Source organism: Podarcis cretensis (assembly GCF_951804945.1).
Source record: "Podarcis cretensis genome assembly, chromosome: 1".
Classification (NCBI taxonomy): Eukaryota; Metazoa; Chordata; class Lepidosauria; order Squamata; family Lacertidae; genus Podarcis; species Podarcis cretensis.
This window is the reverse complement of record NC_137170.1, coordinates 72,293,343-72,310,843: the sequence shown is the minus strand read 5'-3', so window position 1 is coordinate 72,310,843 and position 17,501 is coordinate 72,293,343. Positions and strand designations below refer to the sequence as shown.

The 17,501-nt window shown below is 42.1% G+C and overlaps 1 protein-coding gene across 5 annotated transcripts in view; it reads left to right on the top strand.

Moving 5' to 3' along the window:
- The window catches only part of TUB (TUB bipartite transcription factor), a 123,256-nt gene extending 109,644 nt beyond the window's left edge, over positions 1–13,612 (top strand). For all 5 annotated transcript variants that reach the window (XM_079966526.1, XM_079966523.1, XM_079966527.1 and 2 more), the window contains 7 exons: positions 1,952–2,073; positions 3,342–3,533; positions 5,259–5,371; positions 6,632–6,746; positions 10,068–10,166; positions 11,413–11,584; positions 12,741–13,612. In XM_079966526.1, coding sequence (XP_079822652.1) covers positions 1,952–2,073; positions 3,342–3,533; positions 5,259–5,371; positions 6,632–6,746; positions 10,068–10,166; positions 11,413–11,584; positions 12,741–12,874 — 947 coding nt within the window. In that variant the 3' untranslated portion in view covers positions 12,875–13,612. The remainder of the gene's footprint in view (positions 1–1,951; positions 2,074–3,341; positions 3,534–5,258; positions 5,372–6,631; positions 6,747–10,067; positions 10,167–11,412; positions 11,585–12,740) is intronic.
- Positions 13,613–17,501: the final 3,889 nt, after the last annotated feature.

Genomic DNA, 17,501 nt, shown 5'->3' with positions numbered 1-17,501 from the left:
TGGGAAGGTGAGGGTTTACCTACTTTTCAAATAGGCGGGTCTTCAGCTTGTTTTTCAATAAAATAGCATCCTATTTCCCATCCTATTTTCACAGTGTATCATAATTTGCTCCCCCCCCCCCGAAGTCAAATCTGGGTTTATTATAACTCAGATGCGCTGTATTTTTTATTTTATTTTTTAATGAGTTGGTGTTTTCACTTATTACTTCTTGCTATGCGTTTTCTTGGAGCAAGCCAGTAATCCTGTTAAAATTGACACACTTAGGACCTACTGTGATAAGTTTGTAGGAAAGTGTTACATGAAAACACGAGAGCTTAGCTGCCTCACTTCTCAACGTCAGTGGATAGCGCCGTTTCGTACATAGGACTGAGGCTTAGCTGTGTGACTGTCTTCCCTCTCCCGTGGTGGTGGATTATATTATGTCCTAGAAGGATCAAGCAGCGAGTTTTAATGACTAGGGGACTTGGCATATTTCTATTAAGGAGCATGGCTTGCCAGTCTGATATCCAAGTAAGGCCTTTGAAAGCCAACTAGACTCCCTTGTGGATACTGAGAATTTGTGCAACTCTTTCACTGTATTCCTCCACACCCCTGTCAGTTTAATATTATTGAAAAGCTATAAACAACAGAAGGGGATTACTAAAATACTGTGCAGAAAGCTTGCAACTATTTCTTCACTTGCTTTGCTCCGGTTTGAACTTATCAAATTCTTTGGTGGCAGCATCAGTTAATATTTAGCTCACATAACAAATGCTTGTTTGTTCCCTGTGTGGCATCCAGAAAATGTCCCCTCCCCCACAAACTTGCACTTCCTGAAAATATAAAAATGTACAGGAAATACAAGGCCTGCAAAGAATGTCAACTGTTTTGTTTGATACTCTAATCTGAATATGCCACCAGCAGCTTTAGTTACTGGGAAATATTCTGCCATTTAGATTTCAATTTTCCTTGTTGGTGAACAGAGTCAAAAGGACAGTACAACTGTTTCTTACATTATAGCAAGCATTCTGTTTCTGGGATACTGTCAGTACCGGTTATGTCACTGTAACAATATGAAAATTAGCAGCCTACGGTAGTCCTTAAGCAGCATTAACAGCAATGAATTGATAGGCAGAAGCCACATTGCAACCATTCTGCAGTTTAAAGACCTTGTATACTTGGCACATCTTCTGTTCTGAGAGGGTAAAACACAAGTCTTTAAGATAATTTCCCCCAACCTGGTGCCGCCCCCCCGTGTTTTGGACTACATATTTCCTCATATCTGCCTTCTTGACCACTTTGACCTGCCGAACTGGCATTGGTGGTGCCACTTGGAGGCTTTGTACAATCAAGCAGTAAATAAATGTTAATAAATAAATAAGGCGCCCATCAGCTCCACCCAACACAGTCGTGCTGGGAGATGTATTCCAAAACATCTGGAGGGCACCAGGTTGGGGAAGACTGCTCTAACATCTTCCATGGGTGTGACCCTTATCATTTTTTTGTCATGTACTTGCATCTCCATTTACATATGAAATATAGGATGGTGATGCTATGGAGTATGGGCATAAGAATTGTCCTGCCCTGACCCATGGTTTGGATAAATGTTCTGCTTAAATCAGCCTTCTGTCTATTTGTTAATGTGCAGAAAGATGCTGTAAAAGGGAAAGAAGATAGTTTCCTGCTGCAAAGGACTTTAATGGAAAACAAATGAACAGCTTCTCTTGTTATTCTGTATTAATGTTTATTTGTTGCATTACATGTGTTTCAGATTGCTATACGACAAATAAAAATGATAAATAGTAACAATAAAAAGAAAGTTTCCATATTCTGTTGTAAACACCAGAATCCAGTCACCAGAAGTATGCCGTCTCTGAAAATCAGAGAATTATCATAGCAATTGAGATGTATATTCAAACTGAATATTATAAAAGCCTTTTTTAAATCTGTAAATGTGATGGATGTCCTGTAGGCATTTCAAGTAGCATGAATTTTGATGAAGAGGAAGACGAGGAGGATGAAGACAGCTCAAGTTCATCACAGTTGAATAGTAATACACGACCAGGTTCTGCAACAAGCAAGAAATCAAATAAGGTGAGAACTCTGATATGGTGAGGCCAGGTCATGGTTCAAACATTTGTCAAGAGTCATCTAGTGCAATTGCTAGAAACAGTAGTATTCTTCAGACTATAGTGAAAAGATCCCATACTTCCACTGGGCTGTTGGCTCTCCTGCCCAGCCCGTTTATGGAAGCAAACTTAGCGTTTGTCATATGACAAGAGTGATGAGCACAAACAACATAACAAATATTATGCAATATTGTGGTGGGTAAACATTACTTGTGAGACTTGGAGGATATGCTGTAAAGTCACCTGTCCCATATAGACTGCTCCTGATCATAAGCTGTTGTGTGGCAAACAGATCAAACGGTTAGCTATTGCTGACTAATGCCGCACGTTTCCCACTTTCTCCCCTCCCTTAGTAGCAGTGTAGAGTGACTTTCCTAATTACGGCTGAAGGCACAGGGCCAATGAGAAACTGCGTCAGAGCTATTCTGCCTGGCTGGCTGCCCTCATCAAACTTCTGAGTGGCAGTGCAATCCTAACTACATATAGTCAGGAAGAAGTCCTGCTGAGTACATTGAATATTAACATTTCATCAGAGCTTGCTCACAGGTTGATAGGCTCAGGATTGCAGCGTACACTGGCACCTGGGTTACATCAACCATTTGGAAACCCCAGTTTCCCCAATGTTGTCAATTCAGCACATGGTCTTTGATACATGTGATGTTTGTGGTCCCTTCCAACTCTACAATTCTATGGTTCCATGGTTCAGTGAGGACATATTGCCCCGCATTCTGGCTTTTGCCCAGTTCAGGTGCATCCCCTTTTCCAATGCAGACCCTGCAGGGCCACACTTCTGCTTTTGCTTGCCTTTAGAATGATTGGATCCTGCTGTCTTTTTTCTTTTTAAATGACAAAGTAATAATCACAAATAAAAAATAAAATAAAAATGTGCTCCCCACCACTGAGACCATTCCATTGCAACTATCCAACCTCCCAAAATTTCAATACCTCTTGCGATAGTTTGACCCCTTTCCATTTTAACAGTACAAATTCTACAAACACCTTGCATATCTCCTCAAAATCATTTCTCCTGTATATTCCCCATCTTACCTTAATGGCACATGTTAATTTATCATTCCTAGCTATATCCCATACCTCTTTATACCATTCTTCCATTTTACATTCTGCTTGGCCCTTCCATTTCCTAGCTATAATAATTCGTGCAGCTGTCAATAAATTTGTGAGCAAATTTGTGTCTGTCTTTTAAGCACATGGTCGCTTTTCTTCCTCTCCTAGGAGTCAGCCTCCGGGCCTAGCCCTTCGACAAACAACCCAGTCATAGACGTAGATGACCTGGAGGTGTTTGCTGTGAGACCTGCTCCTCAGGGGGTTACTGTCAAATGCCGAATCACAAGGGACAAGAAGGGAATGGACCGTGGAATGTACCCTACTTACTACCTCCACCTGGAAAGGGAAGATGGGAAAAAGGTCATAAAGCAGATCTTGCTGGTTGCTCTTGCTGGTTGCATATAAAACAGCAAAAGAAAACATGCAGAAACAAGCTTGTACAAGTGGGAAAATCCCTATACCCAGAGTTTGGACCATCCATCCCCAACATATGAATTCTTAGCAAAGTTGAGAGTACATTATAACCTGCAAGCAGAGAGAAAAAATAACATAACAATATGCTTTAATCTTGTACATGCTTTCCTGGGAGTAAGTCCTATTTAATTCTGTGGGGTTACTTCTGAGTAGACCTGTATAGGATTGCTCGGTTAAGAGACCAAACTCCCCTATGTTCTCTGCATTATTTATAATTAGGAATAGTATATATGATTATTGAATAACCACTTGAATGTTAACATTTAATTTCTGAGCTTGGACAGGGTTTGTTTGTTCCGTTAAAATGTTTCATTCAAGTATTTCCCCAGTGCTAAGTGTCATAAGACACACTCTTAAACATGGAAATTTATTGCTTTATTAACTGTATACAAACAGAGACGTTTAGATGCTGTGTCTCATTAGGACATTCCTAGTGAGGCAACCCAATCCTGAGCCATATGCAAATAATCAAAAGTAACCAAGGAGTGGAATGGGGAGCTGCCTCTTAAAACATGCTCTTCTTGCATCAGATATGGATGGTAAACATTTTAGGGTAGTTTCACACATTTCTAATTGCCATGTGGTGGCCATTGAGTATCAGTTCCAAGAGTCCATGCAGCTGACTTGACGTCTGAAATCAGCTTCCTATCGTAGATGGTCAAATTGTACAGAAGTACATGAAGTGTAATCCTATACATATTTATTCAGAAGTAAATTACACTGAAATCAATAGGACTTCGTCCCAGAGAAGGGTCCATAAGATGCAGCCGTAGGTCAACTCATTAGACCTCAGGGAAGTGCAACCCTGGTTTGGGATATTTAACATGCCATCCTGCCGGTCCATGTTGAAAGCCAATGCCACATGCTACAATAGCTCCATGGAGCTGGGAGTATGCAGAAATGATTTTCAGAAAGATGTCAGAGTAGCTTGCATTCTCTTTTCTTTCTGAATGTGTTAGCAACACATGGTACCTCGAGTTACAAACGCTTTGGGTTACAATCGCTTCGGGTTACAAACTCTGCTAACCCAGAAGTAGTTACCTCGGTTGCAAACTTTGCCCCAGGATGAGAATGGAAATTGCGTAGTGCCGGCAGCGGGAGGCCCCATTAGCGAAAGCGCGACTCAGGTTAAGAATAGACCTCAAAAATTAATTAAGTCCGTAACCCGAGGTACCACTGTATTGGGAAATGGGTAATGTAATATTTACTCCCACATAGCTTCAGATAGTTGTCTTTTACTTTATACTTTGTCCTTAGAAGTCATTATGCTTGGAGTCGTCAAGTGATTAGTAGTTGGACTCTCTACCCTTCTGACCTGAACTGGCATCTGTTTTCCTTTTACTTGAAGGAAACTGTTCAAGCTCAAATTAAACATTTAACAAAGTATACTAGGTTTAATTATTTAAACCATAAATAATGGATCGAAGAAAGTAGTTTCCTCTGCTGATTTTTTTTACCCCCCCCCTTTTTTTGCTAACTTTCCCTTTGGCCTTCTACATTTTTGCTGATGATACTAAACCCCAAGAAAATTAGAGTCTGTTTTCTTTTTCTGGTGGTTCTATCAGATTCTGCCTGGAGTGTGACGTTTTGTTCCACTTTCAAATTCCTCAGGTATTTTTGTTAGCTGGAAGAAAGCGAAAGAAGAGCAAAACCTCAAATTACCTCATCTCCATTGACCCTACAGACCTGTCACGAGGAGGAGAGAGTTTCATTGGAAAGCTAAGGTAAAGGTTTAGATTTTTGAGGCAGGGACAGGGAACCTTTGGTCTTCCAGATGTTCTTAGACTCCATCAGCTCCAGCCAGCAAAGCCAGTGATAAAAGATGACAGGAGTTGGAGTCCAGTCACATCTGAAGGGCCACAGTCTCACCATCATTGTTTTTGGGCATATTCTAAGATAATCAGATAAACATTTTGGGATTCAGGATACTGGTGGTAACACTGAAAGCAAACCTTGGATATCAGTCCCTGTTTACATTCCTACCTACCACGTGTTCTTTAGCTCTTGATGGAAAGTCGCAATTGACAGCAATTCACAAAAGAATCAAGCTGTTCCTTATTTTTCATAACGGAGTCAAAAGATTTCCTGTTATTTATTTATTTACTGTCCATTCACACACTGCAGTAACTTCAGAATGCCTGTAGAATAACTTGGTTTAATTATCCCCTTACTTAATTTTAACTACTATTTTTATTTATGCAAGCTGAAGTGATTAAAGGGTGGTAAGGAAACTGGCATTCTATCCTCCCAAGAGCATTGGGAAGAAAGGGGCTAATGAGAGATAGAAGTGCCACTGTAGCAGAGTCAGGAGATGGGGAAGAGCCAAAGTAATACCCTCCCAGGAACAGTGTCGCTGCGCATCCTTCCCTTGCTGCGACCCAGTCCATCACTCCCACCTGTGTGCTCGGCTGGCCTCCTCACCCCCTACCTCTTCTCACTGGGCGAGCCACTCCTGGGCATAGTGGAGGAAGTGGTTGACTTGATCCAGGAAGACCTGAGTTCAAACCCCTTTTCAGCTATGAAGCTTGCTAGCAGCAGACACATCTCTCTCAGCCCAATATACCTCACCAGATTATAGTGAGGATAAACAGGGGAAAGCCATGTACGCTACCCAGAGCTCTTTGAAGGAGAGGGGAGATACAGGTATTAATGATAGTGGTGAGTATTAATGCTGCATGATTTGATTCAGGATAGAAGTATGTTTTTATGAAGGCTTCATAATTGGTTCACATGGGATCATATCTCTAGCCTTGATACATTTCTCTGAGATTTTGTGAAATTCATTTCAGAGTCTTATAGTAACAGTAACTCAATCTGGCATGCCTCATTGTATGCAGCCTTCAGAACCTCTGTACTCTCTGGGATTATGATATCCCAGATACACTGGAGAGAGAGAGAGAGATTCTGAGTGCTTAAGGCTCAAATGATGATAATCAATCAGTAGCAGGCAATGAAGGTAATCCATTGTTTTTCCTCTCTAATAGATCAAATCTTATGGGGACTAAGTTTACAGTGTATGATAATGGAGTAAACCCAATGAAAACAACGTTGAGCTTGGAGGCAAGTAATCTGCGCCAGGAGCTAGCTGCTATTTGCTACGTAAGTACCATTCATAAGCAAACGTTTTGCAGTAAGGTAATTAATAATCAAGCATGCAAAGCTGTATCAACCATTCAACGCATTTATGACCCACACCCATACCTAAATCAGGGACACCCATCAGGGGAAGCCAGAGGGCAGTGATGCCTTTTGCCTGGTTGGTGCTGTGCTCAGACTGTCTTCCCAGCGCATCCTCCTCACCGCTATCACACTTGCTGAAAAATAAGAGGATGTCCAATGATTCCTCTGCCGTCTTGTGTAGTTCTTTTAACTGAGGTGGTCAGATGCTTCCCCATCCAGTTCAAATGAGGAACAGTGGCATCATATCCAAGGGAGGTGCAGTGACCAAGTGCCTCTAGGAAACTATGACTACCTTTAGGAGCAGATTTTTCAGTGAGAAATGGGCACTGGCCTTGATGCTCTTAAATTAAGTCTAGGTAAATAAATTGTGCAAGAGTGGGGTTCATTTCTCTAGGTTTATTATTGGACACCTGGGCCTCTTATGCAAAAACAGATCACAGTGTAAAATCAGAGGTGGTGTAAAACCAGAGTAAATGGGACTGGTGGCTGTGTCCATTGATTGATTCTGGCCATAAGACTGAGAATATCTGCATCCATTTGCTAATGATAGTGAATGTTGTTTGCATGAGTCATTCCAACCCCAGCACAGATGTACTCGGGATTTCTTTACCCTCAAATGACCCATTTCTGCTCAAGTCCTAGACTTCCCTGGAGCAAATGTGACTTGCTGAAATGAGCATCTGATATACAAGATGCAAAATGCTCTTAGCTCACAATGATCACATGCTCCTTTGCTGTGCCTGGGTCAAGCAAACTGCTGGTTCCGCTGTGGGTCTGAGTCATCCAGCCTGCTTTGAGTTGCACAAGCAAAGCCAAAGGTTGGCAGTAGATTCACAACCAATTGCCAGACATTACAGGACTGAAGAGAAACCCTAGTCAGCGTTCAATTTATAAAATGAGAGGTGCTTGGCCTGCCTTCAAATCATTTCCAGTGCATTGGAAACCGTCACCCTTAATTCTAAATGAATAGGACCTGGGTGAAAGAAAGACTCTCTCTGCAAATGATCAAAGTTCTTTCATAAGTTATTAGGTTCAGACCTGATATTTAAAATGGACTCTCAAGGCAAAGGCTTGCATCAGATTAAGCCCTATGCCCCCCCCCATTTACATGGTCCAAGGCACTGCACATTTAAGTGAAATCATGCATGTTTGAAACACCATTGAAAAAGTCTGCAAACACTTTGTTCTGCTCCTTTTTGTGACATTTTTGGATCACTTCCAGGTTCTGTGTGATGTGCTTGTGCACGGTTGCACATATATTGAAAGTGCTTAAATTGGGGGGGGGGGGTTTGCTGTACCTTGTGCAAGCTTCTTTGTATTAAGATCAGCAACATGCTGGAAGCAAGAAAAACTGAGAAACTCAGGAACCACTCATCACAAAAGTTTGTTTGTTTAATATATTGTATTTACACATTGCTTTCCCACCATGCTGGGATTCAAGAGGTATTTGAGTAAAGCACTTCAGATGTCTTTTAAGATCATACACTGCATGGTCATTTTGTATATTATAGCCCACATTTGGGAGCATTCTTGGCTACATATCTGTGGAAGAATGTGTGCATGGTTTTGCAGTCCACCTCACAGGATTATGCGCAAAAAAGTTGCATGAGTGGATAATCAATTCCGACAAAAAAAATTCCCATGCCTGTGTGCATAGGAGATGTCCCCAAAATGCCACATTCTATGCAAATTGCTGAATCGGATCAGAAGTGGCCCCAAAAGGCATATTCACTTAAGTCCTAGGTGTGTACATTTCCAATAGCATTTTCAAACACTCGTGACTTTAGAGAAAACCCAGGATCCTGAATAGCTTTTAAAACAAGGCAGTACTACAGAAATGGCACTGCTGCTGATTAATAAATCTACAGCTGCATCTAATGGTCACAGTTAGAACTGCAGCAAAAGAGAGAGATTCCAGCCAAGTCCTTAGAAATATAAGAATTAGTGAGAAATGGTCGGTTGCTGACCTCTTGACCACTTACGTGCAATTTAGTTTGCATAAAACTGTGACATGGACCTCAGTTATCAAGTTGGGCTGCAGTGCTCCAACCGTTTTTGTACTACTGCCGTTGAAATAAGTGTGTGCAACTGAGTACGCAGTTTTTGCAGTTGTGCACTTAACATTACTCAACTGTGATAATGGGTTAGCATTCACCTGCTTGTGTGTGCTGGGTGCCAGTAGAGCACCAGTTGCCAGCAGATGAATGAGAAGTGACAAAATTATGCAAGAGGAGATACCTCTCCATTGCCTCCCTTCCACGGTGAATTAGGAGGGGCATGTGGTCACATTAGGAGAAGCTGATGCCTACGGACTTAGTCCGACTATGCAGTCCTGTTTAAATCTTACATGTGCCATGAGCTTGATTGGTAGTAGGACAAGTGGCTACATATAGCCTCTGAGATCATCTACTGATTTTGCCTGCGACATGATGGTAGAAAAGAAGGAAACCCAAGCTGTACATAGTGGCCAAAGGAAGAATTCCTCTTCCTACTCCTGCTGCAGCCTCCTCTGTCTCACTGGGTGCAAGTTCATCCCTTTGGTCCTCCTTCATGTCCAGGCCCAAGAAACAAAAGTAGTTGGGAGCTGCGAAGGAGCAATCAGGAGGCACCAGGAAGTCTTTCACTCTGGCCAGAAGCATGGGAGCTATGTCACACTCTCTTCACCCACCCCATTCATTCTCACTGTCTCACCACTCTGAGATCACTGTAGCTTAAAGTGATTTACTGCAAGGGCCTTTGTAAGGGTTACTAAGATATGTAGGCCAAGCACTTTCAACACACGGAAGTACTGTATAAAAGTATTTATTTATTTATCATTACCTGCTCTTCACCCTAAGCTCCCTGGGTGGGTCGCAACATTAAAACACAATATTAAAAACAGTTTAGAACAACTTGCAATCATAAAAATAAGGTGGGTCCTGAAAATATACACTGTCAAAAGCCACTTGTTGCGTTCTTGTTAATGATACTTGTTGTTGGGTAGTGCAGAGCTGTAGCCGGTGCTGAAGTGTCTGCACATTTTTAAACTTTAAAGTATGTTTTATGAAGAGCCTACATTTTCCCTTTCCCCGTGAACTTACAAGGTAAAATTGAATATTGGCCAACAGTGGGGTGGCTTTGTAGCAACACCTTTGTAAGCTAATTACTGTTTTATCATCAGTGATATTTGTTTGGAAAGACTGACTTCCAAAGGAAAGATGTGTGGTATTCAAAACGCTTCTCCTATTCATTTCAAAACAGGAAACAAATGTTTTGGGGTTTAAAGGTCCTCGTAAGATGAGTGTCATCATACCAGGGATGAATATGGACCATGAGAGAGTTTCCATCAGGCCACGCAATGTAAGTCACTCTTCTCAGTAAAACTAGCTCACCTGCAATGACTGTGGGCACATTTGTTTAAGCTAAGGGTTTGCCAGCCTCTTCATAATGAGTCTCAAGTGTGTGTGGGAGGGTGTATACTAAGACAAGTTGTTGTTGATGATGATACATTTAAATATCTAAAATAAAAGTAAATGTCACAGGCTGTGGAGGAGGGATACTGGAGATACAAAAAACCTAGCTGCCATAAAGCAGTGATAGAACAGATGCTTTTCATGCCAAAGGTTCCACATTCAATCACTGGCATTTCCAGATTAGGAGAGATCATTGAACAGAGAGAATACTGAGCTCAAAGTTCTGTCTTAGTACGGTGTGCTAGGTTCCTAATCTGAGTTTCACAGATTACTGCAGGTGAGATTTACCCAAGGTGCTGGTCAATAATATTCTCATGGCTGCAGCTGCCTATGCCAATTTCTTCTTCTAAGTTCCATGTGTAGAAGCAGACATGTTTAGCTCATCTCCAGAGGCAACTACATTCAACTAACTTCTACTCATAGTAGACTCACTGAAATTAAGAAGCATGACTAATCTAGGTCCATTAATTTCAGTGAGTCTACAGTTGAGTGGAAGCTAGTTGACAACAACACTCGGTGCAAGGAATTCAAGGAACTTAAGTGTTGTCATGGACTTTTAACCCCGTGAGCATTGCAAAAAGCTGCTTTCACTGTGGTATGGTAAAATTCAGTGCACAGAGCTCTGTGCTCGCTGTCAGGGTTGCCACTCTTCTGCGCACGGTACTGGTGGCTTCTCACATCTGCATACATAAAAGCTGTCATGCTTGCTGAAGTTGTGAGAATGGGTCATTAACAAGGAGCCTGTGAATGATAGGTGAATTTTCTTTTTTAGCAAATACAGTCTGCACAAGATACTAGTGGCTACAGCTCTGCATACAGAGAAGCTGTCATGTTAGCTTAAATCATGTATCTCAGGAGTTTCCCCGATTCATATTTAATATATGAAATCTTTAAATAAAAAAGCCACTTGTCTCCCTGTCATGGTCTTCCATCTCATCACCAATAAAGGAGACACTTGGAGAATAATTTTGGCACCTGACCTTGAAGTGTGGGCAGACAGATATGGGGGCTGCATGTAAAGACTGTTTTTTGAGAGAGTGATGGCATGGGGGTGGGCACATTCTGATGTTGCATAAACCAAAAGTAAAAAGTGGGCTTTTGCTAAAATGATGTCTTTTCCTTGGCTTTCATAGGAGCATGAAACTCTCCTTGCAAGGTGGCAGAATAAAAACACAGAAAGTGTCATTGAGCTGCACAACAAAACTCCAGTCTGGAACGATGACACCCAGTCTTACGTTTTAAATTTCCATGGTCGCGTGACACAGGCCTCAGTGAAAAATTTTCAAATTATTCACGATAATGATCGTAAGTACAGCTGCTATAGCAAAACTGCCTGGAAATGCTGTTTATTTGTCTGAAATCTGATAAACAGAGGGAGAGGGAGAGAGATTCTGTTTTTGATACACTTTGCTCAGTGTCCAGTCCCCTAACCGTTCTGTGGATATAAAGGCTTGACACAGAAGATGAGGAAGTAGAGCAGCCTGGTCTAACCTGGTGCTTTCTAGATGTCTTAGGGTACAGCTCATACCATCCCTCACCATTGGCCACGCTGGCAGGGGTTGACAGGAGGTATAGTCCTAAACATCTCAAGGCTACTAGACTGGGGATGGCTGAACTATTGATAACTAGTTCACAGAATTAACCAACACCGAGCAATTTGACTTCACCATGGAACTTAGTCTGAGCATGTACTAGTTTTTGAGAAAGTTGGAAGGTTTTATGTTGGGGGGGGGTATAGCTTTTGGTAGTGTACACATTCATTTGCTATTGTCACTGTTGCCGCTAGTTAAATAGGTTTTGCAGGTTGCTTTTTTTTTAAATATGGCCACCAAAAGTGATGAAACCTGAAACAGAGGTAGTGGAATGAACATGCGCACCATGGGGATCAAGGCCTTTGCTACACTGTGATGTGCCCCACAGTTTATGGGGAGAGGAGACTTACACCCCTTAACATTTGCCTGGCTGGCAAGGATTAACAGTGAAGGCAGATAGGGCCCCAGCAAAGGGTGTTGGGAAAGGCTACTATAGAGTGAGTTCAGTCAGGGTAGCAGGCTGGGGAGCTGAGGTGGGGGCAGGGGAGAAGGATGCTTTGCCCCGTCTCTTCCTGATTGCTGCAGCTGCCTTCCGCTTCTCTATTCATCTCATCTGCATCTCTGTATCCTTTTTCTGTTTCCTGGCTCTGCCCTTTATGAGGACATCCTTGGTATGAGAGGAAGCGCCAGGCAATTCACAGCTGGCCAGCATCTCAATCATGCCCCTTTCAATTCTCTAAAGGAAACTGTCTCCCAGGCTGAATTCATTGAATCTGGGTGGTGAAAATGATTTTTCATCTTCCCCTGCTTTATATTTTGGACTGCAAGTTAGTGTGACACACACACACACTCACTCACTCAATACACAGAACCTTATATTGATGTCCTTGTACTGTGTTTCTTTACTCCCCACCCCCACCCTCTTTCAGCTGACTATATTGTGATGCAGTTTGGCCGTGTGGCAGAAGATATTTTCACTATGGACTACAACTACCCAATGTGTGCACTTCAAGCCTTTGCTATTGCCCTGTCCAGTTTTGACAGCAAGCTGGCTTGTGAGTGAACTAGCTTACATCCGAGCCTCACTACCGCCAGGACCACATGCCACCAGAAGGAGGAGGAATAAAGAGATGTTCCAGGTTTTCTCTGGTGTCATCACTGGTTTCATGTTTTAATGGGGCAGGTAACATTTGCTTTTTTGAAGGACCAACCCTTTTGCTGGAGAGAAAATATTTTAAAATTCAGGACTTTCAGGAAATATTTTTTTCCCATCTAGTCTCTATTTTTTTCTGGAAGGGGCATCAGATCTGTAAATAGAAATCGTATCTTATGTCCTCAGTTATGTGATGAAGATGTGCCATGAGGTACGGTATCATGGCTTAAAGTGAAAACACCACTGAGAGTGGTGCTTTTTCTTCTTCTTTCCTAAATCCATGATAGCTACCGCAACACAAATCTGGTTTTAGATTTAAGAAGTATTCAGAGGCTGTAAGCATACCTCAAGATCGCATTAAATTCCTTGAGAGCTTCACATCACCCACTTTAGAAACAAGACCACGGGAAAGATGCACTTTAAAAACACACACACCCAGAGATGAAGGTAGCATTTGGTCTCAAGGCCAAGACCAAACTTAATTTGTTATATTGCTTACATGGGAGGGGCCTGATGAATTTTTAGTCATGATGGGAGATGGGCGAGAGAGAAACAGGAAGCACAAATTAATGTTGCACAAGTCACTTGTAAGCGAAGTTGTCATTTTATAGACGTGTTTTAATTTAAACCTTACTTTCAAATACAAAATCATTGTTATTTTTAAAGGAGAGAAACTGCACTCTTGCAAAATTGCCATATGGATGCTAGAAATTATGTTATCTCATAAGAGCAAGTCATATTTGGGGAACTTCCTGCTGTCATCAAGAGCACGCATTCACTTTGCATGTATGATGCCTTGGGTTCAATCTGTGGCACATTCAGTAAACACAGAGTTGTGGGACCTGTGACCCTCCAGGTTTTGCTTGATTTCACCTCCCAAGCATGGCCAATGCTTGGGGATGAGGGGGTTTGTAGTCCAGCAACACTCAGAGGTCTGCAGGTTCCACTTTTCTGATCTTAAGATTCTGAAGAGCTGGGCTGGAAGACTTGAAGAGCTGCTGCTCATCAACATTGTCAATATTGAGCTGGCTAGATTCAGGTCAGCTCCATATGTTCCATATGGCACTCAGTTCCTTGGACGAAGACCTCTTCAGACAACTGCCTCTGTGGCAGCTGTTTAGAAGATAATGCAGCTATTGCAAAATGTTACGATTACAAAATATGTCCTGCCCTTTTGAGGACAAAATCTAGAATTACCATATGCTAAACCTACAGTGACTGATACTGTCCACGTATCTGTTTTCATAGAAAGGACTATTATGTTGCACATTGATGTGAAAATACCACCTACCGAGACTGAGCCAGTTTGCTGTGCAAGTGTATTTTAGGTTACACGCAAAAGTGAACATGAAAATTTGTGGCGGACATGCAAATTTATTTTTTAAAGTGTCCCAGTTTTAAATATATACTATGCTGCCTTTTAATTACTAGATCAAAATGTTTCAGAAGAGTACAGGCTGTTGAATATCCTAATTTCTTGTTGTCAGAGCTGCCTCCAGGTCCCAGCTCACAGAGGACCAACGCTAGGCTGTAGTTATGTACAAAAGTCTTTATTGAGATTCAGTCTCCATTTTAAAGCCGCAGCGTGCAGCTCTACGTCCCGACCTTAGACCGGCGAAGTCCTGTCTGAGTCTCCTCCCCCTCCACACCAGTTTAAGACTCTCGCTTTGGTCCACCTCTTCCTAAATTCCTTTCTCCTCTGGGCCCTCCTGCCCGCTAGGGTCTCATCCTTCCTGGACTCCTCTGACGCTGACCCTGACGATTCTTGCCCCTCCTTCCGGCGGGCTTTAGGACCTGGTTCCCTATCCGGGCTACCTTCTGTGCCGCTCGCCTGTACCTTTGAACTTGGCGCGCGCGCCCAGCCTGCAACTTTCCTCTTAACCGTTAACTCGCTCTCTGATGGAGGCGTGGTCCACCCTGACTCATCTTCTCTCGCTGGTGGTGCATGTGTGGGCTCTGACGCCTGGAACTCCTCCCCCCCACTACGCTCTGGTGGGGAAGCTGGTCCTGATTTGCAACTGCTGCTCTGGGAGTCCCCGCTGGCCCCTTGCTTCTGGGGTGTCCCCCTTGGGTCGCCCCTTGTCCTGCCCATCGGCGCCCCCTTCTGTGAATCTTCCGATTCGCTGGAGAGGCTCATGGAATCTATCGAGCTGCTGTCATATTCTCCTACGCTGCCCTCGGATTGCTCCCCCTCGCTTTCCATCTCCTCTCCTCCCTGCGCTCCCGCTGAGTCCCTGACACTTGTATTTTAAGTTCAGAAAAAGGTACTACAAATTGAGCTGAAAGGATGGTTTGTCACTTTGGTCCAGATTCAGAGGGAGAATGCAGTAAGGCAAAGCATACAGCTTGGGAGAAACCAAGGTGCCATGCGAGTTGTAGGAAGACACTCTTTCTTGGCCATATCAAGAGAAGGCTGGGAATAAACAGCTTCACCACCAGTACCATACAAGGGTTACCGGGATTCACTTTGGATGTATGCCATTGTGTAGTGGGCAAGATATACTTCAAAATCTCCCCTCCATGCCCCAAGATGTGGAGAAACCCTAATATAATGACAGTTCACACAGCATAAGGATTCACCCAACCCAGTGAATTTCCATTTTCTGTGGGATGATAGACGATTATGAGAGTGGTGAAATACTTTCATGTGGCCATGCAATATGCAAGGAAAGAGATTTATGGGATCTCAGATTATGGATTAGCTAAAAACCCACTGCAAAACTCTGCCAATGAACTCTACATAAAATCTGATAGAAGAGCTTTATGGCAGAATCCAAAAGAGCCTTATTCAACATTATTTTTTTTATTATAAATATTTATATGCCATTCTTCACCATATTTAGGATTTCAGGAGCAATTGTTTCATGATGCATATACAATAATAAAACAGTTAAAAATTGCAATGTTAGAATGCCTAGGTGAAGAATAACACATTTACCTGGCGCCAAAGACTGCAACATAGTTGTCAAGCTAGCCTTTTTTTTAAAGAGAGGACATGGCATGAGAGAGGAAAAACTGCTGGGGAAAAAGCCTTTCTTTTGTTTGTTTTTTTATTTACATGTATTTATAAACCACTTAATATTTAGAAAAAATCCAAAGTGGCATACATAATTTTTTAAAAATACAACCTAATTTCAAAAATCCTCATTGACCAGTGAAATAAAATAACTTCTAATGTTGCTTGTTGGCATCAGTTGTTTAAATAGCATACCTTCACTAATCTTAAAGCAAGAGCAGATTGATATTAGAAGAATTAGACTTAGGTTGATTTCTGTGGACCTGTTCTCCGAGAAAGTGTTGCAGCCTCAGAAACGTGACCATCAGCCCACCAGACATTTCTTCCAATTTACCAAATATTTGTATGATAAGAAAATAAGATCCAAGGACGCGGCTGTGATGAGAGTTTGTATCCATCTGGACTGTGTGATTTTAGATATTCAGATAATTATGTTCTGTGTATTTGCCCCCCCGGAGGAGGTAGATTTTTACAAAGAAGGGAGCAAGTGGATTTCCTTGTTCAAGTGTGCATTGGAATTATTGTTGCTTTTTAATGCCTTTATTTCATAGATTCTTTCAGCAAGGCAAAGGGGCCTCAGAGTGGGATTATCAGTAGCAATTCTTTCCAAAGTGGGTAGCTGGGAAGACTTGAGTGAGAGTTTGTTCAAGTTATCAAAATATTCTAAACAGGGAGAATTGTTGCTCTCTTTTCCCACCATCAGTCATTACAGAAAAAGACATGCATTAAGCACCAAAGAGTTTCAGGTTTTAGATTACTAGAGATTTGGATTCAGGGGCACCTTATCAAAGTGCATGCGAGGGAAGCAAGATTCACAGCAGCAAATTAGGCTTTTTAAAGAATTCCCCCGTGGCTGGAAACCAAAACAACTGTGAAGAGTTTACTTACTCTGCCAAACCTTTATTAGGCATTACAATTCTAGGCCATCATAAAACATCCATATATAAAATTTTAAAATATATACCAATAAACAGCCATGCAAAATATATAATAATGAGGATTTTCATTGGGATTTCTTCCTGCTAAATAGTGCCATTCACCACTCGAAGACATACTGTTGACAAAAACTCAGCCACCCTTGCAGTTACGTCCAGGTTGATGTCAGACAGATAGAATCTGATATTTTCATTGTGCCATGATGTTAAACTACCCAAAAAAGGGGATAGCACACATTTTATGTAACTGGTTGTACAATGGACAGTAGAAAAGAATTTGTTCTACCGTGTCGGGAACATTCAAAGAACATCCACAGTGTCTGTCATTTCTGGGGAACTTTCAAGAGCAAGGCCTTAAGTGCAGTAACCAAATAGTCTAATGGAAATAATCATCATAAAGGATAGCGCTTTGGAGAAAAAGGTGTTTCGATTGGCGAAAGAATCTACATCTCTGTGTTTTAAAGCACCCTTGTTCGTTAGGAGGACTTGAATAGGTCAAGTGTTTGGGCAGCTGGGCTGGGCAAGATGGTTTATAAAGTTATGCATTGAATGGGGGGGGGGGAAGTGGATGCCTCCCCACATTACC